This window comes from Varanus komodoensis, unplaced genomic scaffold (assembly GCF_004798865.1).
Source record: "Varanus komodoensis strain SLA01 unplaced genomic scaffold, ASM479886v1 scaffold6_1, whole genome shotgun sequence".
Lineage (NCBI taxonomy): Eukaryota > Metazoa > Chordata > Lepidosauria > Squamata > Varanidae > Varanus > Varanus komodoensis.
In genome coordinates, this window is record NW_025336345.1 from 2,703,667 (window position 1) to 2,729,465 (window position 25,799).

The 25,799-nt window shown below is 42.8% G+C and overlaps 1 protein-coding gene across 3 annotated transcripts in view; it reads left to right on the forward strand.

Moving 5' to 3' along the window:
* SGCD (sarcoglycan delta) overlaps positions 1–23,783 on the forward strand; it is a 532,748-nt gene extending 508,965 nt beyond the window's left edge. For all 3 annotated transcript variants that reach the window (XM_044451058.1, XM_044451059.1, XM_044451057.1), the window contains 2 exons: positions 9,321–9,444; positions 11,104–23,783. In XM_044451058.1, the coding sequence (XP_044306993.1) occupies positions 9,321–9,444; positions 11,104–11,274 (295 nt within the window). In that variant the 3' untranslated portion in view covers positions 11,275–23,783. The remainder of the gene's footprint in view (positions 1–9,320; positions 9,445–11,103) is intronic.
* Positions 23,784–25,799: the final 2,016 nt, after the last annotated feature.

Here is a 25,799-nt window from a genome sequence, read left to right on the forward strand (position 1 = left end):
TGAACTTTGGGTTGGTCTAATAAAGGTATTGAACAGGTGTGAAAGCAAAGTACACTTTGCCATTTAGGGATGGGTTGTTTTTGCTTACTCTTTCATGAGCCCTTTATCAGCAAAACCACATACATCACTCTATCTCTTCTTTAAAGATGAACCCAAATGTATGTCTGTTTCTTGCGACCTTTTCTTTTTCTTTGTCTTTTGTTCTAGTAATATATAAGAAAGCTTAAAGTATCGATCAGGCAAATACGTACCTTCTGGTTCAGAGTCATTAATAGCTAATTCAGCAGCCAGGAGCTTCATCAGTCTCATTCTATTGCATTAATGCAGAGTTCCAACAACTTCATGTCTTAGTGTTTCTATTTTAATTAAGCCACCCTGGCATTCTCAGTGAATGTCAGTGGTGGAAATTTCCTGCTTCATATACCAGAGGGCAAAAACCTTGAACTGTTAGTAGGCTATAAAATGTGGGTGTACCATTAGCTAGAGTTTAGGAGGAAGAGTTGAAATATTCTTTTTCTGCCTGTACTTTAAGAGTTGTGCATAGTTTGAAACACAGAATCACAAAAACCAGGTCTAGAAATCAGCTGCACCTAAGTGCTGAATTTGGTTAGGGATTTTCAACTTCATTGTTGGAAACTGCATGGTGATTAAGATTGTCAAACAGAAGAGCATGTTAAACTAAACCCCAGGATTTATCACTGAATACCAAGATAATAATGGATCTTTGTTTACATCCGTAATTAATGCTGTTGAAGAAAGTGTGATGAAAAGCTTGTGTAAGCAAGATTTATCTCTGTTGAATGAGATTATCACTGTATGTCACCATTCAAACAGTAATTGGTGCATTTCATTAGAACATAATTGAAAACAAGATTGATGTCAGTGCCATGCAATAAATAATCCTGATAAATATTTTATTGTGAGCCATGATATTGAGGGTATGTTTACAAAGTGCCAGGTCGTATTTGTATTTTTATAGAACACCATGCAGCGCATGAGCTGCAGTGATTAAGGAAGGTTCTCCTTGATAACTAATATTTCATCCTTTTTATGAGAGTTACAAACACTCTCAGCTACAAGCTCAGGATTGGCTGGAACAACTTCCTAAACTTGTGATACAGGGAAGAGGTAGAAATAGTGGGTTAGATCAAAATCTTCCTGCCATGAGAAGGCCTCCACTTGTGGACATTCCTCCAGTTGTGGTTTTTTGTGATCCCTCCCCTCATACAACAGCTTGCTCCATTCAACAGGGTTTTCTGGAGCTGCGTGTGACATTTTCAGAGGGTTGGTGAAGCGGTTGTGAAATGGAAATAGTGGGGAAGCCCATTTCTGCTAATTTAGTTGATCCATCTTAAATCTGGATCTAACCCTATGTCTTTGTAATAACTTGAGGATTCTTGTTTGATTTCATAAAGCCTAAGCAGGAGCTACAGAGAGCTTTACCTACACTGGACTATGTTATCTACTCAACTGCATAGTCAAAGTTTTTTTGACGGCATCTTCCCTCCATGAGCTTCCTCCTGAGGTTATTGAATAAAGTTCTAAAAAAAAAGAAGGGACAGCACAGCTTGACACAGATCAGTTCATTTATTATAGCTTTGAGGGGGATCCAACTGTGGATCCATACTACTCAGCAGATGGAACCCAGTGGTTCCATTCCCATCACAGAGCAGTAGCTGAGCCAGTCTGCAGGCCCATCCGCCATGTTGTTCTGGAAGTTACTCTTCCCTCTGGATGTGATTTTTGGTGGATGCAGGAGGTTTCCAAGAAAAGGAGAATCAGCAAAACTTCCATTAGGCAAGGAATTAAAAATAATGGATGTAATGCTTGTATGAAATGATGGCCTCATTGGTTGGAACAAGCTTAAGTGTTTGAGCAAAGCCTCCAGGAATGTGCCTCTTCAAGCCAGAAATAGCTAAGGAGCATGCAAGATGATTGCTGGGAAGCCAGCAAGTGCTTCTTTGCCTAGACCAAGCATCCCAGCTGGATGCACAATGCTAGGTCCCTTCTGCAACTAAAGCTGAGGCACCCTTGGGATTCCCTTCTAAAACTGGGCCCCATCAGCAACCTCTTCAAGAAATAAATTCAAGCACAAATATATGCCGTGTGTTTGGCAGCCCAGTTCTGTGCCTGGCTTCAGAAGCAACTGGGGCTTACACTCAAGTACATCTACACTGACTTGCAGCCATAAACTTAGTTTTTTAAGGTGGGACAATACTTTTTGTAATGCTAAATGCAGTTATCTAATGGTCCAAAAATATTCAGTGTTAAGCTGTGCCACACTGCTCAAGTCAAATGGTGCTTATGTTTCATTAGCTGGTGCTTTGACCTGAGCAGCAGTGATTTCAGATTTATGGGTAACATTAGGGGTCCACAAAACTATCAAGTTTTTCCACGTTATATGCCTCACCTAATTTGTGTCCTCCTCATTCTGATTTGCTGTAAAATCAGGGCATGGGGGTAAATGCTGTGCTGACATCAGCTTCAAATCATCTGCAGCCTCAGGGAAAGGGCCATTACCTGGAATTGCCGAGCCTTGCTTAAAGGGCTGCTTTGATGATCAGAACTGGGCATTGGAAACTCTGTGCAATTATGACCAGAACATATGCCAAGACTCCAGCTTCAGCTTTGTTGATTGCCCCTTCCCTCCCTTTGTGTTTTTACTTTCATATCTTTGGCTTTTTGGATCATGTGGTTGTGTAGATTTATGGATGCACACAAACATGGAGGTTCTTATCTTCCAATGTGTCACTCTGTCACTCTTAAGGCCACTTCTGACTTTTGCTTTCATGGCAGTCCAAAGCCTGCAACGGAGCAGAGTCTCTCTGAGCCATTTCATGTGCATAGATGGCCTTTGGCAGCCCTGACCATACTATAAATGGAGTTACTGTCTTGAACAGCTCTTACTACTGCATCTGGATTTGAGCGGCGCACACCAGGATTAAGTGAAACTTCAACTCTGTGTGTCTTAAACTAACAACTGTTCTAGACAGGCTATATAAACATTTCCTTCCATGGTAATCAAACAGTGAGACGCAGATATCAGAATAAAAATGCATTTACAGCTGCAATGTCTTCAGTTCAAACCCATGTTGGTTAATTAACTTCTGATCAATGGTAAAATTACTGCATTTTTTCTTGTGAGGCTGGTGGGAATAATTGGCTGTTTGGAAGATGACACATAACTACTAGGATCACAAAGGCATATCAGCTTGAATAGAAAGTCCATTGATTTTAACAAGAGACAGGGGGTGGGGGAATCATGCCCCCCACCTAAAATAGTGGTTAGTTGCAAGCAAATTGATTTGGTTCTAGGTGTGTGACATGGTTATTTACTAATTAAAGTGAAACATGGGTGACAGTGGTGGCTAATTTTGTGCCCAACACAAAATGTTATAGTGGGTGAAAAGATTACCATAAAAATAACAAGGAGGGTGAGAAATAAGATCTAGTTGCAGCAATGCACAGAGCAGGTTCAATACACAGGGACTGCCAAGAGAGTAAATAAACCCCTGCAGGAATATCACCATACTGTAAGTGGACGAGCTGTTTAGAGTTACATAAGCCTTCTTTGCTGGTGCAGAGAATGATGCGATTTCATACACTAAATAAATAGTACAAATTTTTACAGGAAATAGAAAGTGCTGTAACTACCAACATATTGCCTGCTATCAATCCTTAAGATCATAAATCCAGACTGAGATGTTGGTGATCTCTCTTTCATGAAATATTTCAGTAACAACAACAACGAATGCTTTTACATTTGGGTTTACAAAGCAGCTTTTAAAAGCATGCACACATTAAGGTAAAAGTAGAGCAAGTTAAAATAGATCAATAAAACAAAATATCCAAGGAAACAGCAGCTTTACAATCAATCAAATCAATGAAAATAAGTCTCAGTTAGGCATCAGAGTAACTCTGCGGAGAACATTCTGCCACTGCCAGGTTGCCACCTGCCTGATTTCTGATGGTGGGACACCCAGAGAAGGGCCTCTGAAGCCAAATAACTTGAATATAGGCCATCTGATGTAGCTTGCGATGTCAGTGCCATTCAGTCATGGACCTAGTAATCAGTTGGATGGTTCCAGATGAAGAGTTGGGCTCACTGTTGCCCATTGTGAACTCTGAATATTTGCTCAAACACGTCCCAGCATTCCCCTGTCCTTGCAGATACCAGAGAAAAAAAATGCTGTACTATGCAGATGAATAATTGCTTTTCCTTTCAAAGAATCCCCATTAAGTGTCCAGGAATCCAAGCTTCTCAAAAAGATCAAGTAATGATATGATTTGATCATTGTCATGAAACAATATTTTATATTGCATGGGATTTGGTAAATAAAGTAATGGCCTTTTATAGCATTTGATGGGTAACATGCAATCAAATCTGGATTAACCGTTTTTTAGAACTGGGTGGGAAGGAGGCTGAGAGGAGTTTTTTTGACCTTGTAAGGAGAGGACAGGCAAAGCAAGCAGAACAGTTAAGGAGTGTCTGACATTCCCACTGTCTAGCCCACAAGCAGCAGGAGCCATCCTGAGAGTGGAATCCAAAACTTTTATGAATGGGAGGGAAGGAGGAGATGTTTCAGTTTGGCTTCAATTCTTCACATGGGCAGAGGCTTCTCCTTCATCTCAAAGAGAGTGCAACATTTATTTATGCATGCATCCATCCATTATCTTTATATTCTGCCCTTTTCCTACATGGAACTCAAGGCAGCTTACATAATCCTTCTGCCTCTCCTCTTACTCCTATCCTCACAACAACAACCCTGTGAGGTAGTTTAGGCTAAGAGTCAGTGACTGACCCAAAATCACCCAGTGAGCTTTGTGGCGTGGTGGGGACTAGGACGCAGATCTCCCAAATCCCCAGTCCAGCACTGTGACAACTACACTGCACTGGTTCCCAGCTTAAGCTGTTTTGTAACCAGTTGAGCTCCAATGAAAGGACTCTGCTTCTAAAGTCTCATCAGAGTCTGCTGGAAAGGGAGAATAAAGAGACCTGCTCACAGTACAGGTTATGGTTTCATTTTTGAAGACTGCTAAATAAATACATGAACAAACGGGCAGGCGGGCAAACACCAAGAAGTACCAACTATTAGATTGTGGCCTAGCTGGGCTGGAGCCCCAGAACCCTCTGCCCCACCACCTTGCTGGCCTGTGCCTGTTCTTTCAGTGCTGAAAGAAAGGTGCAGGCCTGTTTGTACCTCAACTCCCTGTCTTAGCTGACTTTTCCCAAATATGCTTTCCCTCCTCTTGCACCCTGCCCCCCCCCCCCATGCACCTGTCTGCCTGGTTCTTTTTCCTGCAAAGACCCTCCATTCCTTTGTCCATGCATATATATTATAAATAGATATTAATACATATTATAAAATATGTATGTTTTATAAATAGGGGTATCCTTAGGAGACTATGTCCTTTAATGACACAAACACAGAGATTTGGGGGCATATATAAATTAGCATATGCTATACTATTTTTATTTTTATTATTTTTTGCTAGACCTAAGCCCCAGATCTTTTCAGCACTGAACACATACCCCTTGATTTTTAAGTTGAAATTCACACTCACAACTCAGATTCACAGTGTGGCTTAACATTTCTCCTTCAAAAAGAAACTTGACCAAGTTCAGAGGTTGGTGAATGCTGATGATTTCTGAGTGTTCATTTTAGCTGTACCCAGGAAGGCAAAGAAAGCACAGCCGTCTGTGCCATTGGAGGTAGAAGTAATGCAGAAAATATGATCTCAGCTGCTGTCCTCATTCTGGAGTGATTAATGAGGCTGTGTATGATGCAGGAAATGAAAACTAGAAATCTGGCCAAGGAATGACTGCTCCAAGAGAAAGATACCTTCTGCAACTACAGAACAAACTGATATGCTGACCTTCAGTAAATTATTCTGGGAGTTTTCAAACAAACTGGAGAAAATAAAGTTTTGCTCTTTTGTTGATGCATGCTTCCACAGAGCTTCGGTGAAAATGAAAAAGTACTTCAGTGGGAGGCAGATGGTTGCCACCGTCTGCTCTGATTTAAGGCTGGGATGTCCTAGACATGGATTTGAAAGATGATACAGGGAAGTTAAGCGGTACATTTAGCACTGTGCAGTGGAAGGCGAAGAAGAAGAAAGGCAAGCAGCAACCTGTTGCCTTTCCACTGTTTTGGAATGCCACTCCCATAAACAGCAGCCAGCACGGCCAGTGGTCAGGGGCGTTAAGAGCAGTGGTCCAAAACATCTTGAGAAAACAACGTTGCCCATGCCCGACTTAGCCCACTGACCTTCACTTGAAGAATAGGTCCCAGTGTGGCTTCTGCAGCAATCCAAGTTGGAGCACACCTCTAGCTGCACTGCAGTTTCTCCCCATGCACTTTTTTGCGGGGGTGTGGGGAGGTTACCTTTACTTTAAGAAAAGGAGGAGAAAAAGAGAGGCTCAAAATGTAGGGAAAAGAAGGGTGAGAAAGGAAGACTGTAAATAGAGGAAAGATAGTTATATGGCACGCAAAAGCTCCTTGCTACAGCTGGGAACTAAAGATTACTTTAGGGCATAGGTGAGGAGCCTCAGGTCCAGGGGCCAAATTTTGGCAATTCAGGATTTCAGGGCTGCCCCTTCTCTTCTCCTGGCCCTATCTCCCTTCCCCAACCCCCGGTCATTTGGTGTTTGATCCTTGCCTGTACCCATTTTAAAATGAAATGCTTCTTCCAGGGCTTAGTTGCTGACAATGAGACCTTCACGCTACAGCAATAGCTTCAAGCTCTTGTCTGGGCCCCAGGTCCTTAGCCTTGTCCTCTTCTCCTTCGGCCTGCTCACCATTGGAATGCAGCCCAAAAGAGATTCCCCAAAACTGAATTTGGTCTTTGCATTCAGAGATGTCCTTTGTTTCTGGTTTAGTATCTGAAAAGGTTGGAGAAGACACTGCTACGCTTGTCTGAAGACCTCAAGACGGTGATCGCACAGCTTTCTGCATGTTTCCATTTATCCTTCTATCCCTTCACAGTGCTATCTCATCATAGTTCCTCAGGTTACTTGACATCTGTTGTAAGGTCCTCAGTGTGGAGCTTGCTCATGCCTCTTGCCTTTACAGAATACCCAAATACTATAATCAGGTGCTTTTTAGGAGATACTGTTTTAGTTCCACGCTGCTTGGAAGCCTGAGCTCAGCAGCTTCTGAGAGTTGTGAGCCCTGCCAGGTTTAAGCCAGCAGGGTGGGAGGAGCAGCCAAGGCAAACTTTGCCTCCCATTCTCTGATCATTCATTCTCTGATCTTTCATTCTCTGTTCATTCATTGTCTGATCATTCAAACTTTGCCTCCCATTCTCTGATCATGGTCTTTTATTTATAATTTAGGACTTTTCAGCCTGCCCACTGGAACATCCCCTTTACTCCTTCTCTGAGACCAATTTTCTAACCTCAGAGAGGCAGCCACTGTGGTTCTCAGAGCGCTGTCTCTGACCTGGGGTGAGGGAATCTGAGACATCCTATGATCATGAACTGTTTTCTCACCATTTATTTTGCACTTCTTGAAATATAATTGTAAGTGGATTTGGGCAGCAAAAAATGTGGGGTATCATAAAATAATGATTGTTAATATAACTCTAATGGCAGTGGAACTAAGACCAGTACTACAATTTTAAAGCTCCTCATTATGAGCAGCTATTTGAATATCCTAGTTAGCCTAAGGAATAGATTGCTGCTTCAGTGCCTATACCTGAAGTTCCAGCGGACCTTAAGGTATGTCTTATTCAACAAAAGCTTTCCACGCTCCTCGGTTCATCCCCCCGGCCTTACCACACATCCCATCTGCATGTATTTTCATACTGTTTTCTTGTTTCCAAAGGTAAACAGGGACATAGACACATTGTTTGGCCCATGGATTAAGTGAGCAGTGTCATAGCTGTTGCTAGGCTGAGGGGGCCCTTAGAGTTTCTGTGGACTGTGTGGTGTTTCCATACCAACAATGGCAATCATGAGTCTGGACAACCAGAAGAGCTGTAATGAAGCGTGGAAACCTTAGAACAGACCATTGACTCTCTCCATGGTTTCCAAACACCAGTCCTACCATACAGGAACCCAGGCCAGAAGTGGGTCTGGACAACACAACAGACTCACAACTGTAAGATTGCACCATGGCTTTTCACATTGTGTATGCCCACCCACTGTTTAGCTTTTGCATCTCTGGAGGGAAGCTAGTAATGCCATTTCTTTCTGTCATTTGTCAAGACAATTTCATTCAATCTGTTTCACTGCCGTTCCTACTTGCTACTCAGAATAGCATGTGGTAAACAAGCCTGTTAATGGCTCCCATAATAGCCAGGAGAGCACCCCCGTACCCAAGGGAGCTGTGATAGCAGCAGCAGGTTAAGAGGCCTGCTGTGAGATACCTGACTGTGACTTAAGGTTGTATAACCGTTTCAGGCTGTATTGTATTCCAGGAGATGGATCCAGACTTAGGCAGGTGCAGACTGAAGCGAAGTTCCCCTCTCCTGTTTCCCCATTGCAACTCCTGCAGCCCTTCCAAGCCCCTGCCACACTGTGGGGTGGGAGACCTGCTGAATAGGGTAGAAGTGGGCCATCCCTGGAAACTGGGCAGAGACAGCTTATGTCTACAGAAGGCAGAGTCTGGTTCCAACCTGAGATGTTTTTGTGCATGTGAGAAACCAGTGGTATGTATATTCTGAAGATTCCTCCACCTTGTATCTTCTAAGGCTCTTAGCATTTGGCCTGAGTTTTAATGCTTGCATAGCAAGTGCAGTTGGACTGCCTGTCTTATTCTCCAACTGGCAAGTAGGTTGCTTGCTGTTCATCTTTAAGGTGCCTCGTCTGAAAGGTGCCTTTTCACAAAACTCAGCTGTCTTTAGCACGTGCTGGAGGCCCCAATCTGACTGCCAAGCAGCAATCACAGTAATTGCCTTCTTATAAAATGCTAACATCATATATAGCATGGAGATGTAGCCTAATACAAACCTAAGCTGAACCACAATGACCACCATGTACTCTGCAGCAGCCTTCTGCAACCTGGTACCTCTCAAATATTTTGGACTTCACTTCCTGTCAGTCCCAGCCAGCATGCTCAATAGTCAAGGATGCTGAAATGGTAATCCAAAGCCTCAGATGGGGCCTTGAGACTGAAAGTTACAGACATGTGACCACCAGAATTGCTCCAAAATGCTGCCATGTCACAATGCCAGTCTTTTTTTCCATGCATTTTAGTGGCCTTGGCACTGAGCCCTACGGTGCATATTAAACTCAAGGATGCCATTGTGACTCTGTATCACACACAGGTGTGCACACACAGGCCAGCAAGTGACCTGAATCCCCCTTGATCTTACAGACTTGAATCACCCACACGCTCTTTGGTGATGGAGGCTCCCAAGGGAGTCGAAATCAATGCTGAGGCTGGCAACCTGGAAGCCACATGCAGGACAGAGCTCAAGCTGGAGTCCAAAGATGGAGTGGTAAGCATAAAGTTCAGCGAGCGATGCGCATTGCCTTCTGCAGAGGCCTTGCGGTTTTTAATTCCTGTTGCACAGTAACCGGTGCCTTCAGACAATGTCTCCAGACCTTCTCTTAACCTTGCGTTAAGCATTTGCCACGCATGATCTTGTTGTGAGCCGCCCCGAGGCTTTGTTGCGATGGGGGCGGCATAGAAATGTTTTAAATAAATAAATGATCTCGTGATACTGCATTTTATCCAGCACTGGATAGGTTGCATCTGGGACATGTAATACATGTCTTTCAATCATTTATCGCTTGCCTCTCTTCCATAAGGGCCCCTCAAAGCAACTTGTAAAACACATATGCCAAGGAAAGCAGATAAAAAGACAGAAAAAGTGGGAAGCTGTAATTTATTTATCACTACTATCATTAATTATTACTACCACTGTATGTGTTTTCCCATTTTCATTCTACCTTCCTTCCAAGGAAGCTGCAAGCAGCATGCCTGGCTTTCTCCACCTTATCTTATTTGTGCAACCTGTGCATTCATTAGACTGATAGGCAAGCCCCCTTCCTTCTAGGGATGGAGAGAGACATTTATTTGGTTGCATTGTAATGCAAACCTATCTAATTTGCACATCCTTAGCCAATACCTGACTCAAAACAGTTATCCTTCAGTATCTGCCCTTCTCTGCATTCTGCAGTACAGCTTGCCAATCAAAACCAGAAATGTGTATATTAGCGGGGGAACCACACTAAATCTACATTGATTTGTGAAAATAGCATAAGAAAGTGATTGTATTAGGGGAAATTGCTTGCAAAAAACATGTATATTAAGCTAACATTGCCTGCAACAATTCATAAATTAGACAAACTGTGCACAAAAAGGCAGATACTTTTTTCATGCAGACTTGAACATAATAGGCAGAAAGGGACATTTAGGATCAGAAAATGGGAAACTGCAACTGATAGGTTCATCCTTCCCTTCTTCACACAAGCCCTGCCCCTGCCCTCCACGTGTTAGAAGAGGAAGGCTATGCTCATCAACCTCTATGCACATACCCACAGTTTTCAGCCCATCCATGTTGAGCATGGAGGTCTGATGGAGGTTCTGCTTGTTTTAAAGCAAGGGCAAGTCGAAGCTCCCCTCAGAGCTTCTCCCTCAGGATGGGAAGGTCTGGGATTGAGCAGACAAGGATAGAAGAGGCAGGATATACCCACATCCTCTCCCCACTCCTCTGCCTCAGGTAATTTCTGCACAGCACTAGTGGCTTAAATGCTAACATAAATGCAGTATACTACTATATAGCAGGTGCAAACCTTCTACTTTCCTTTATGGCATCCACTATGGGAGAGATTTGGTGGGGCACTTCACACATTGGCAAGACAATACAGAAAAGGAAATGCCCATTCTGTGTGCACGTTGTGCATTTATACACAACGTACACATTGGAGAATGCCAGATTTGTGTGTAGCTCCAGTATCAGGTAACAGGCTAGTTTTGAATATAATACAGAAGTGTCACGATAAACTCTAACTGATGTTTTCTTTGCAACCATTAGCCAAAGGCCCACTCTTCTTCATTCAAGCATATAGGTATTATGGAATACATTTCAGTTTCCACTGACAGTTTTAAATCTAAGAAACAACAAATCTTTTCTCCCTCTTTCTCTCTTCAGATTACGTTGGAGGCCGCAAATATCAAACTACCTAGACTGCCTCAAGGATCCTCCTCTTCTGGATCCAGGCAAAAAACCTATGAGCTGTGTGTATGTCCCAACGGGAGGCTATTCCTTTCCCAGGCGGGATCTACTTCCACCTGCCAGATAAACACAAGCGTCTGCCTTTGAGAGAGACTCCTTGCGGCAGGCACGGACGGCAGCACAGCGGCCTTTTCCGGCCTCCCTGAGAGCAGCTGCCAACTGTTTTTACTAGAACACAGAAAGCCTATCAAAGACTTTTTTTGTGTGTGTGCGCGCGCGTGTGTGTGAATATATAAATATATAGATATATATAGATATAAATATATATATATATCCTTTGTGTAAAATGAGGTTTCAGTACAAGAATCCCAGGGTGACCCTCTTTGTGTAGCATTCATCACTCCCTCATCAAAATTGGTAAACGATGTGCAAATTGGATCCAGGTCCTTCCAGGAGTGACCAACCTGTGTAGCAGCCATTCTCCATCAGTCAGGAAGATGCTTTCAAGCCTCTCCAGGTTTAGCTACGGCCACCTCACCTGCGACATTGTGCCTACGTGGCTGTGAGGAGGAACCGTGTCACAGGATAAGATGTCGTCAGCTCCCAACAGGCACGCCACCTTCATGTTTGTTGGAATGCAGGTCCCCATAGAATTGATTCTGCTGCATCCATCTACATCTGTGTAGGGATAATGCTGTGTGAAGCAACCCAAAGATAAAGGCCAAAAAGGGCAGCTTAACTTGTAGCAATCCTTCTCAGCCGAGATCTGAAAGCAGAGAAATTAAAAGAAAGGAAGGGAACATAAATAGATCAGTTCCAATATCTGGGATGAATCAGGAAGAGGTGAGCTTGCATTGGCAGTTCATCTCTTAGTCCACTTTAGCAATATTCAGATGGTCGGGGTCAGCACAGTTGTTTCATCAAAGCCTTCCCCTCCTTGCCCTTTGAAAAGTATGGTTATGACACATATAGATGAGATTCCCCTGTTACTTACTGGTTCATCAAGGCAGATCATAACTGCCTGGTTAACAGCATCTCTGATTCTTACTGCGCCATGAAAATCCAAAAAGTAAGATGAGGAAACCTGCTTAGAGTGTTCCAAGGCACTTCTGGTTAAATCACATGCTATCATTTTCACTTGGAGGCACGTTTATCAAGAGGAGCATCGCACATTGCTGTCTCTGACCCTGGGTCTGATGCTGACAGCTGACATTGTCAGTGAAATGGGAGCATCATTGGAGAACGGAGGCTCAGGGCCATGAAGAGACACCCCCGTGCCACCAGCCCCTGCCTAGCATCCTACTTCTCTCTCCCTCTCCTGACTCTGCTTTGGACCACAAGGCATTGAGCAATGGTCTGTTGACCATGCTCATAGAGGCTCCTCTACATATTTGGGAGCCCCGATCGCCTGGAGGAGCCCCCTTTCCCAAGAGACATTCAGTGTATGGAGGGTTGGGTTAATTGGACAGCCATGAGGGCCTGTGTAGATTGGCGGGTAAAGGGGGGTGAAGGGTGGGTCACTTTCATGGAAGAGTAGAATTAGGATTACATTTCAGAACTGAAATTTAAATATAGCAGCTGGGGCCAGGTGAAAAACCTGTGCACAAGCATGAGAAAGAGCCTATTCTGACACACTTAGCTGACTTTCAACTTGAGGTTTTTCATTGTCTATTATATAATCCACTCAGATTAGGAAGGATGAATGAGACACCTCATCGATGTATCTTCAGGGGAAAGATTGTCCTGATGGAAGGAAAAAAGATGACTCAGCAAGAGAGAACCTTGCACTGAGAATGTTTATCCTGCCATGCCAACTCTGTCAAACACGCTTTTCTCTGAGCATCATTACTGTCTGCAGTGCAGATGACCAGAGAATGAGCTTCAGCTGTATAATAGTGTGGGGTGGAATGCACGTTTGACCCCAAAAATCACAGAGATGTGCAGCAAAGGGCAATTTTTGTCCATTGATGCAAGATGCCTCCTGCACATGCAAAAACATAGGAAGTTTGCAGCCAATTAGTGTCTAGTTCACCCTTTGCTATCAACATTTCAGACTTTATTTTCTGATTTTTTAAATTAAAGCAAGAATGCCAAGACCTGATTAGGAATATGCCTGGTGGAACTTGGCTTGGAGGGGACTGCAAATGTTTCGGAGTGCCATAACTGCTCCAAAGGCCTATTTGAGTGAGAAAGATTGGACATATCTGTAAATTAAGGAAATCCCCTATCTAGAAAGTTAGCTAACTAAAAAGAACACAGTGTCAAATATCAAGAGATGCTTATTTTGAAACAGACCTTTCCAGGGGTTTCCTGCAATTATGGCACAATTAGGTCTTTGAAAAGTAGTACATGATTGCCCTTTAAAAAGAATCCAAGACAACCTTCCCAACAGAAGCATTCGAGGGATGGCCATGATGCAGTAGAAACAACAGCAAGGGGTCCTGTAGCACTTGAGGACTAACAAGATTTTTTTTGGGTGCAGGGAGCAGAAATTTGTACACTAGAATAAAGGTGGCCACGGGGTCATTCTACTGACTTGCTCTAAAGGGATGATCTGTGAATGGCAACAGTGGCAGCCACAGAGCTCTGATGGATCATGAGACGGACCCAGTCTTACAAAGCTGGTTCCATAAATGACTTCCAGGTGTCCTTCTGTAATGGCTGAGAACAGACAAATAGTGTGGAACCCAGCCTTACACTGAATCCTTACACTTCATTCGAAGGAGGCTGATAGACTTGCGGCAGCCGCAGAGCAGAAGTTCTGTACTCTTTCAAGCCATTTTCTTGGATTTCTTGTGGGCTCGAGAGCACCAAGAACTTGATAACAGAACTGTTGAAGTCAGTTTGGAAGGCACTCCTATTGATTTCAATGACATTTGGATTAAGCCATTTCTAAATATTGTACTTAGGCGCTTCAGGTTGATGGTAAAGAAGGCTTGAAAACACCCGTGAAGTGCACTTTTAGTGGACAGTGAAAGGAGCCGCTTTACATTCTTTCTACAGTGCTACCCTGTGCATGGTTACTCAGAAGTAAGTCCTAATGTGTTCAGTGGGGCTTACTCCCTAGTAAGTATGTTTAAGGTTGCAGTCTTGGTGTCACTGTATGGACTTTTAAACAGCATTTGCTAATCAAATGGCTCGTGCCATTGCTATATTGAGCTGACACTTAAATGCAAGGGGGTCACCCAGGATAACAATTGTATTGGGACACAGGACTATACAACATCTCTGTTCAAAGAGGGAGACTTGTGCCTATGCCTTAAGTCAATGCACTCAGCAAGGAGAAGCACATCATATTTTTCTTATTATTAACAGTTGGTTTATTTGGAGTCTAAAGCTTGGAGAGAATGGTGGTTGCAATGTTTGCGATGTGAATGGAAGCTGCAGAAATACACTCGCTGGAAATCCACAAAGCCCAAGGAGCATCGGGACAAAAGTCATGCTTCAGCCTCGCTGTTGAACTTCTCAGTTCATCCTGGAGGTCCAGCATCAGAGGCGTTGCTGTACTGTGGTAGTTTTTCTTTCTTTTTCCTTTCACATTGAACCGTGATCTCATATGAAAGCCATTTCATGAAGGAATATTTGTCAGGATGCCCGAGATGGCAAATGACCTCAGCACTCAAAAGCAAACCTGCATAACACAAGGTAACAGAGATGTTTGATTGTCTCTTCCTCCATTCACTTTATCGATAGTGAAAGCAGACAATGAAAGACGTTCTTTGCAATGACCTAATGGCATGTTTAAATGTTTACTTGTTGGTTTATGATGAGCTTTTCTTTCTGATTTTTATGTTAATTTGATCCTGATCTTTAAAGTTAAGAATGTAAGGATTGTATACATGTCCTGCCTTCAAGGTTGATTACATAGAGCAGAGACAGAAAGTGGGAAGGAATGCTATCAAGCCATTTCTCAACAGCCATCAAACATACTTTGGATGGTGAACTTGCGAGTTCCTCATCCAGGTTTATCTTGTAGCTTGGGAGACATTTGCAACCTACCATCAATTCCAAAAGTAGACACCTCTCACATCAGAAAAGCAATTATTTAAATTTTCCTTTGCAGGAACTCTTTCCTTTAAAACAATGTGTGTAGGAAATGCCAAGTTTTGAAAACAAAAAACTTACACATCGTTGAAAGAAAACAGTTTCCCTTTCCTTGTCTTCCTCCAACCCTGTATTCCCTAGGAAAGGTCAAGCACGGAACTTGTAGGCAACTAAATTCCTCAAATTATGGTTTATGTCGTATGTAAACCTATGTTGGCTTCAGAATTTTACATTATAGGTAGTTTCCCCAATGTTCCTTAATAGCAATAGTTTGGTGTGGCAATAGCTTAATGTGGCAAAAAGCCATGTCTATCAAAACAGTTCCATATCTGCAGTCTACTGATGACATACATCTCTTTGTCATGTAAAGCTGATGTTGCCCCTGCCGCAGGCACTTTAGCCAAATCAATCGTGTTTTCGTGGGATTTATTTTTGTTTTAATGAACACCTGTCACAGGCACAAAAGTTGGCCCATGTGTTGGAAAAATGGATCACAAGCAATTTGTTTTTCACTGTGTCCTGCAAGGCCTTTACAACAGCAACCTGTCCCTAACCACAAACATTATGCACCATGTTTAAAGTGTTGGGATAAACAGGGCAATTTCAGATCTAAACTGCTAAATGCATTCACAAAACATACAGATCTCAGTTATTGTTATAAGTAAGTGTTATTCTTGTTATTTCAGAGAAGAACACAAGTATGTTGCCAGTTTCATCTATATGCACACACTGCTTTCTAAGAGTTGGAAAAGTTACAAATATCTTCCTGTATAAAGGCAGGAAAATATTTGTGCCTGGTTGAGGATTTTTAAAAAGTATTATATAACAGCAACTGAGATACATGTTTTGAGAATTCTTTCAAAAACTGCTATTTCTAATAGGTGTTTGCTGTTCTGAAGCAATATTGGCTTTTTCTAAGGGCTTCTTTACATGAGGCAGTTGTAGTGCACTCATGATCCCTCGCTCATGGAAGTTTGTGGGGCCTTTCCACAATGTCATCATCCTCCGAGGCCTATCCTATGTTTTCCAGCTATTTTCATGGGATTCTTTTAGAGTGAGGAAGGTACTAAATTTCAAATCACAACAAACTGGAACAAAAGCCTTGTGTAAAGTAGCAATTCTGCAATATTACAGCTATAGTGCAATGCCACCTTGTGGTTGGTTAATAGAATATATAAAAAGGCAGAAAAATATAAACCCTGGAAGGAAAAAAAAAGTAGAGGACACATTTTTCCTCCTCTAGTCCAAATGGAAGAAGGAGGCTCCCTGAAGCAGCAGGTTAAGCTGCTCATGTAGAGAAATCCTAACTCTAAAGATATTCATACAAAGACCTGTTGCAAGTAAAAATAAAATAAAAAAAATGGCACATTAGCACTTGGGGATCAGTCACTAAAAACCATATTGGCATTCCCTTGTTGAAAACCCTGTGTGTTTTCCCATGCGATGAAAATGTGATTTGGTGAGCTCTGTAGCCATCTTGGTGAAATGCTTTGTGATTATTTTCATTGCATAAGTTGTTGGTACTACACATTCTTCACTCAGATCCACTAACATCTGTTCCTCAGTTTTGGTTCACACTGTCGTATTTCCTCGGTGGCAGGATCTTTATCTCTGGTTGCCAAGCAAAAGCAAAGGTGGGTGCTGAATTTGCTTTCTCTGAAATCAGTGTAAGAGAGGTCATGAGCTTAAATGCCTGCAGTGGATTTTCTGCATCAGGATTCTTGACCTGATCCTCACCAACTTGTCCATGGAAACCCTGTTAGAGACCACAAAGACATGTAATATTGCATTCTCTTGCACTATAGCTGCTTCTACCCTAAATACACAGTGATTGATACCACATTCAGCACACCTTAAGGCAGTATTTATGCTAGACAGATGCACTGAGTCACTGTGCCAGTTCCCTTTGAAGGGCTCTGAGAGCATGCGAGAATTGCTTTACACCAGGAAGGGAAGCTACTCCTAGTAGTGTCTTATGCACTGGCACTTTTTCTGAAAACAGATTGTATCGCCTTGTGGCTTGGTTTGATTCAGCACTTCATTTACTAGGTCAACTGCTCAAATGAGAAATTGCCACTGAGGAAATGGTTATACTGGGGTAAGACTCTTAACAGGCTGTTATGATACAGAGATACTAATGAGTCTACAGATTAATCTTGAGCAGATCTGAAATTTCAGCTTGTTGGCTTCCATTGCGCATGGTTATGTCATGTGCACAATTCTGTGAAAGCCAGTTTTGCTCGCATGCCCTTATTTGGGAGGAAGCCCCACAGAACTTGGAGGGGGTGTTTGTGAGTAGACATGTGAAGTATTGCACTGTAAATCGAATTGCTTTCAAAAAGGGTGCTCTGCTTTTCTTTACACAGCAAGTGAGACTTTTTATTTGGCCAGGTTCTAATGAGGCTATGCAAGCTGCTGAGCTGTGCAAGGCCTTTGCAGCTAAGGGGCAGTGTCCAGTGCAAACCAAGCTCGAATATAAATCATGTTGCACCAGCATCAACAACCTCTATTGCAATACCACTGGTCATTTGCTGATGCAACGGGCAAAACTCATTGCACCTGTTCATCTCACAACAGGATATCTACATGTACAAAAGCAGGCATGGCCTAGAGCTCAGAAGCTTGTGTATTTTCTTGTAGAGATGGTGGTCCAGGGTGAGTTACTGGTTTTCCTCTGCTTGACATCCATGGTGATAATTTCCACTGACTCTTAGAAACTTTCCCTTTTATGATTAAGAGGTGTCTGCGGTGGTTGAAGTCTGAAGTTCAACAATCTTGAACATCGCAGGGCTAATCCTTGCCCTTCTTGGATGCTGCAAATTGATGTGTGTGCGCACACTAAAGCATCCCTTTTGTGGTGTTGGCACACAATGGGGAGAGCAAGTCAAGCCACTGTGTTAATTGGCCATACTTAGCATCAATTGCACTGGGATTTCGGTCACGATGTTAAAATAAGTGGCAAAAACCTGTGACTTGTCTTCCTAATGAAGAATAGTATCAAGCAGTATTTTGAAGTGTATACAAGGTGGGAAATAACTTGAAGAATTGGGTGGGGGGGAATGTAAACCTAAAAGGCTTGTTAAAACATTTTCTGAGATAGAAGGAGAAATTCAACATTGTCAGCAAAAGCTTCTTTTTTGATAGGTGGAACTCTTGTGATTCTGTCACAGGGAGAAGACTCTTGAAGCCAGTATATCTTCTCTCTAATGCGGAGATGTACTGCGGTTGCACTGAGCTGAAAGTTTGTTTTACATTCCTGCTCAACTTGTGCCAGCCTAACACAAGAAGCAGCCCCAAGAGACAGATTTAGGCTACAACCATGTATGCTCTAGCCTCCCAAAACCCACATGGAAATCAGTGGGACTTACTTTTAAGCAATCAAATATAGGTTTCTGCTGTTAATTCTGCTGCATTCCAGCTCTAGGTCCATCAAACATATTAGCATATCCTGACTTAAAAGCTGCGTGGCTGCTTTTCTTTTGCTTGCGATCACATTTTGTGGGAAAGGCCAAAGTGCATCCATGGATATTGCAAATTCTGGAATGGAAGAATTGGAGAGGTCAGTGATGTGTGCTTGATTAATTGGATATGTACTTGAGAGGCAAAGGTGCCACCAAATGACATTTCTGCATTATGAAAGGTGATCATGGGACTTTCACTGCTTTTGCAACAGACCTCACAAAGCTTATGTTTAATCTAGATTATTCTCAAGCTTCCAAGTAACCTGGCAAGGGTCATAGATTATGAAAATATATCTGCTATGGGAAAAGTAAAGATACTTGTTCATTAGCATGATTATGTTCAATTGATCACCCTTCCAACTTGATTGACAGTTGTGTGGAATCGCTTTTATTATTTAATTGTTTATTTATTTTGTTGGATTTTTATTCTGCCCCATTAGCCATAAGGCTCCCTGGGTGGGTTAAAAAGTTAAGTTGCTTACATGTCAGCCAGCCAAGTCTGATAAAACTCAGTATGTTTGCGCTGAAGTCTTTTTAGTTGAAGAGATTGTGGAAGGCTACTGATGTGTAGTGGTTTCAATAAGTATGCTTGGGCGTACTTTATTTACTTTTTATGCTGTGTATGAGTAGTTAACCTTAAGAAATGGCAATAATTCTATGTGTACAAGACACTTTGGATCATTGTTATATTGCTGTTTAACAGGGCATAGTCCTCTTTTAAAAAAATCAAGTTCTTTGGAACTTTCATTTAAACAATTTACTTGAAGCCTCATTGGTTTCCACAGATTTACAACGCAATCCTATGTGTGTCTACTCAACAGTTAATTCCATTAAATTCAGTGGGCCTTCTCCCAAGTAAGTGGTTATAGGATGACAGCTTTTTGAATCTCCTGAAGCTTTCTAGTTTAGGGAATAGCCAGACCGCACAACATCTATTTATTTTTCTCTTTTAGAAGAAATTGTAGATAGGTAACATTGGAGGCCAGTACCTCCAAATTAAGAGTAGGCAGACGCATTGAAATTTCCCATGCAAACCTGTCTAAGCAACAGATATACGACATTCTTTGGAAATCGGTCTGACCAGTACAGATGGTACCATGCTAGGAAAGCTCAACAGCATTGCCATTTGCTGTTTCATCTTGTATCAAGCCCCTTGTCATTCTTTGCTTCAAATTTTCTTTGCTACTACGATCGGCATAGCAGCACGCAGCATATTCAGGTGAGAGCTGGGCTATCTGTTAATCTCCCTTTGAGAAGGGCATGTTGCTATTCGTCTTGTGATCAATTTTAGTTTTCAAAGAAAAAGTCCACTAAGGAGCAAACTCCAGCATCACCCAGTGTGGCTGCCCGTAACATTCATTCAGATTATGGCCCTCTGTTTCTCTTTCCCTGCCAAAGACTGAGAGAAGCAATTCGGGCCAACTGTTTTGTGTTTCCTAATGTGGAGGGTGTGTGTGTGGGGGGGGGGCTCCTAGGTTACATCACCCCCTCCCCAAGACTTGCTCCTCCCCTCCCTGCCTCCAGGAATGCCTCCCAAAGGTCAGCTCCAAAGTCAGCCTTTGACCTCAGGGCTGCGACCAAAACGGAAAGGAGCACATTGGCTCCCAGGGTGCTTTGAGTCAGAGCCTCAGTTCCAGCCCTGAGGGCTTTTCCCTCTCCTACAGCCATCTAAACAGTGACTAGGAGCCACAGAATTGCCCCCTCTGTGCAGTTTATTTCCCTTGCCATTATTCCTACATGATCTGTCTGCCAGAGGTTGTGGGTGATGGGAGGAAAGTTTTGGACCAAAAAGGTTACACTTACATAGCACTGCTGCTATCAAATACTTGAAATAAAAATGTGCCTCCTTAGAATGCCCCCCCACAAACACACACACACTTTGTTGTGCTTTTCTATTACTAAAGGTACTTGGGGGCCTTTCAGAAAGTTTCCTTAGGATGAAATGCTTCTACTTATCTTATAAGAGTAAGTCTGCATCATAGCATGTGTCAGCTGCATCTTTGCATTGTTACAGAATCATATTCCATATTCATGCTTGGGGATTTTTCTTTCCTTATTCTAAAACCATATTCACTGATAGGAGATAGTATAGGCTGAAGGTTCTGCTGCCTAAATGCATTACCGCTTCTAAAGCAATGTTACTCCTAAAAGCATGTGCATGATTTTTCTCACACCGAAGGAGCCTGTGTAACAACCTCAAGTGGTATGAATTTAGAAGCAACAACAATGCATCTCACAAATAATTGTGTGGGATTCTGTTTGTCATAATAGAGTGGATCACAAGTGTGCATAGTAAAAGACACGGCTGAGTTGCTCCTTCCTGCAGTTTAATTATCACATGTTTCCTCTTTCTATATATACTAGTTAAGCTCTTGGATTGAAATTAGCATTTTTGATTGTTTGTTGCTTTGAGAGAAAGCCTTTATCCAGGAGTCTTCTCTGAATTTGCACTTAGGCGCTCTAGCTAATTGTAACTGTTCTTTTGCTGCAAGAGCTAATATATACTTTGGCAGTTTATTAGTGATATCCCTGATTATAAGCCCAAACAGCCCAAATGGTATTAATAGCCAGTGTGCAGTGTTCTCCGCAGTCATCTTACACCTAGCAAGCATCAGAATGAGTGCAGGAGCAAGAGATTAAGGTGAGCATCACCATGTGTGAATTTAGTTCGCATTGCAAAGGTAAGAAAAGCTGAGTGAGTAAATGCTTCCACAGTTAAGGGGTATATAATGCAGCCCTCCTAGTGGGCCCATGGTTCTAAACAGTAGCTCCAGCATAGGATACAGAGGCTAAAAGCAGCATTTTTCACATGGGGAGGACAAGATGCTGTAGGTGTTCAAATCCTTTTGATGGCAGTAACTGGGGCAGGGGGTAGGCATAAGATCTAGACTGCCACTGGCCAAGGTCTGACCTGAACCCATGTGCACGCACTCCATGGGAAATACTCTAAGAGCAAAAGAGAAAGGTCCCCGCATTGCCTTGTCCATCCTCCTAACCCATGGCAAGTTAACAGAGTATGGATACAGGCCAGGATGATACAGAAGAACTTTGTTCATTTCCCTCAGTGTTTATTTTTTTTTACTGCTAACTCTATTTCTGCTGCTACTCAGCTGCCTCACTAGTCTGCGTTCCAGTCAAAATGAAGGCCTCCAAAACAGCTACTTGAGGGGAAAAGGAAAGTCAGGAATCCATTGATCTCCTGTCTCCTCCATTTCAGTTCCTAGAAGTGTATATTTCATAACCGTGTTCCCGTTGAGGACTGAGACTGAGAAGTTATGACGGCTCCAGCCCAGGAGGCCTTTCTTCATGTGCCTGTACCAAAGCAGCACACCGTGCTCATGGTTGGGATGCACCACCGGCTTCTCTGGCCTGCTCACTGTGCAGGTGGCATGAGCAGAAGCCAGACCAGCTTTCAGCGAACTTTCGCCCACTGACATCAATAGGCAAAAAAGCACTTATCTCTAGTTTGAATCATGCCTAACATGCGTATGGACGTGAACTTTCTAAAACAACTAGTTGAAGACGTCTGGCATACCTTTCACGGCCTTCCTGTTATGGAGGGTCACACTGGATACGCTGGGGTGGCACAAGGTGCACGTATGCATGCACACATGCCTAGGCATGCATGCATACATTCACAGCAGCACACACAAGCACACCCATCCCTGTGTTCCTCCCTCCCCTCCAGCTCCTGCCCCAGAGTGCCTCAGAGGCTGGCTCTGGCTTAGATCAGGTTGAAGTCATGCTCCAACCAAAACCTCAGTTCTCGGGCAGGCCAGCCAATCAGCCCGCCAGGAATGCTGGCTCCAGGCCCATTCCCATCTTGATGAAAAATCCTAATATCCCCGTGTCTCCCCCAAAGTGGATGGCTTCTGTCTGAGGAAGGAGGCAAGAGCATTTAGGCACCACTCGTTGGACAGTCGTCTGTTCTGGGCAAGGAGAGCACCAGCCTTTGGGAGCTGCTTGCAGTCCCAGGGCCACGATTTTTGTCCCCCCGCTATATTGGCTAGAATGAACCATTGATTTAGGAAATGACTCTCAGCTCATAACTCTGTACGGAGAGCGTAGATATGTGTCGCACAGGAATTCAAGCATGCTTTTAGCATTTGGAAATGCCCTCAGTCACACGTGTTGACAAAGAGCCTTGCTGAATCAAATCAAAGAGCCATCTAGTCTCGCAATCTGTTTCCAGCAGCTGCCAGCCACATGCTTTCTGGAAAATTTAGAGACAAGGCACAGAGGCCCTCCCATATTATGGATCCCCCACATCTGTTAGCATCTGGCAACACTGAGGTTTACTGCCTTTGGGCACATGGGTGCTGCTTTAAATTTAGCTTTTTGAAACTTGGAGCAACAGCCTGGATCAAACAGGCTAGATACAGGATTAATCATGCTTAGAGAAGCCCCTTAAATCAACCCCCCTTAACGATGATCAACCTTTTTCATGGCTGTACTGTAAGCATGACTAACTCTGGAGCAAGCCCATTGTTTCTGGCTTAGATTGATCGTTAGGGCTCACATTCCAAAGTGTACAAGCCCTACTGTGTTCAGGGGCACTTACTTCCAGGTAAGTTTGCTTCTGGTTTGAATGAGTCACTTTCTTGAGCATGGTTTATTTCAGAAACTTGCCGTGTCTGGAGACTGGTGCTTGATCCATTTGATAATTACATACGTTGAACCACTAAAACGTGTATAGAGAGCACTGAGAGCAAAGTACATTATCTGCTGGTATAAGCAATGAAACGTTAAAGCGTCAGAATTCTGTCTGACTGCAAAAAGAGCATTAAAATTCATCCAATGTGCCATTGTAGTTTTTCAACTGTCACCCATTTTCTGACACCAAGGCCATCATAGAAACAGGAAAAAAGCCCAAGTTCTAAACCACATGTTTCATTGTTTGCGTTTTGTTTGATTTTTAATTTTTAATTTATGTATGTGTGTGATGGTGTGAGAAAAAAAAGCTTTTTTTATCAAGTAACATCGATCCTTGCACACTCTATGCAAAATTTTGTAAGCATTGCAATAATGCTATGAATTACACAAGGAACTATTTTAACTTTATTACACTTTCTGTATAAAAAGATTTGTATTTAAAATTATTTCAACTGCAATCTTGTAAAATATATTAATAAAACAATGATTGTTAAGAAAGGATGTGTGGCTTTTGTTTTTTCCACATTTTAAAACAACCCAGTGAAGCCAAAAGTGTATTAAATGTTTAAGGATCAATCACAATTCTTACAAAGAGCCAATCCTTTGAAATACGTTCACTTAGTTATGTTCACAGATATCTATTTATTTACAGTATTTGTACACCGCTCCATAACTAAGCAGATTCCAAAATGGTTAACAGAAGAAAACAAAATCAGATAAAAGAATTAAAACATACATTAAAAGCAGATTATTTAAAACAAGATAACTTTAGAAACATGGTTGACCATTGAGAAAAGCTGCCTTTCAATTTCTTTTCATTTTTATATCGCCCAATAGGCAAAGCTCTCTGGGCAGTGAAAATCTGTCTTGAGCAAACATCAAAACAGCACTGCATTGATGCCTGCCTGGCCTCCAGAGGCAGGAAATTCTATAGAATGGTGCTACCATCCTGAAGGGACTTCTATTCAGGCCGTAGGTTCATGTAGAACCACCAAGAGAATGTCCTTTGGCGATCTTGCATGCTGAGGGTTCCTATTCATCCTGCAGAAGGAAGAAATCTGTATGTGTAAAAGAAAGACTAGAATTGTTCTCTACACTGAAATTAATTGGAAAAGCAAGACCAGCAAATTGCTTCTCCATGTAAATTCATTAGTGTTGCGGAGCACAAGGTCAACTGACAAAGCAATGTTGACAGGACAATCTTATGCACCTACTCAGAAGTAAGTTCCACTGAGTTCAGTGAAACCTACTCCCATGCAAGTGATTATAGGATTATTATTATTATTATTATTATTATTATTATTATTATAACATTTCTATGCCGCCCCTTGCCGAAACCTCGGGGTGGCTTACAACATGATAAAATACATTGAAATACAAAAGTACATAATAAATTACCATTAAATATAAAAATACAAAAAAATACATTGATTTACAAATACAAAATTAAAATTATCAGTATAAAATAAAAATATAGGAGGAGAAAGAGAAGGAAGAAGAAGTTGCCCAGGCCAGATCATATGTTTTAACAATTGAAATGATGTTTAAATAAAAAGGTCTTTACCTGGCACCGAAAAACCAGTAACGACGGTGCCAGGCGGACCTCTTTGGGGAGTGAATTCCATAGGTTGGGCGCCACCGCAGAGAAAGCCCTCCTCCGGGTACTTACTCTCCTAATTTCTTTCATGGAGGGTTCCCGGAGAAGGGACTCTCCCGCAGATCTCAAAGGGCGGTCGGGCATATACGGACGTAAGGGCTCGTTCAGGTAGCCAGGACCCAAGCCGTTTAGGGCTTTGTAGGTCATAATCAACACCTTGAATTGGGCCCGGGCTTCAATGGGAAGCCAGTGAAGCTGATGGAGGACTGGAGTCATGTGAGCATAACGCCCCGTCCCCGTCAGCAACCTGGCAGCTCTATTTTGCACCAATTGAAGTGTTTGGACCGTCTTCAGGGGAAGCCCCACGTAAAGCACGTTACAGAAGTCTAGGCGGGAAGTCACCAGCGCGTGTGTCACCGTCGCCAGGCAGTCGTACTCCAGGTAGGGGCGCAGCTGATTAATCAGCCGAAGCTGAAGGAAGGCGTTCCTCGCTACCGCTGTCACCTGAGCTTCCAAAGAAAGCTCCGGGTCGAGGAGTACTCCTAAGCTGCGGACCTTATCCCTAAGAGGGAGTGTTGCACCATTCAGGACCAGGTCAAATCCACCCTCTCCGAAACCCGATCCGCCAACCAACAGGACCTCCGTCTTGTCTGGGTTGAGTTTCAGTTTATTGGCCCTCATCCATTCCCTTACCTCGGCCAAGCACCGGTTCAGCACAGCCACTGCCTCACCTGGATTAGTGGAGAATGAGAGGTAAAGCTGGGTATCATCAGCGTATTGATGATTCCGCAGCCCACACCTCCTGATGACCTCTCCCAGCGGTTTCATATAGATGTTAAATAGCAGAGGGGATAGAATGGAGCCCTGTGGTACCCCATGGCATAGCTGCCATGACGTAGAGACATGGTCCCCCAGCA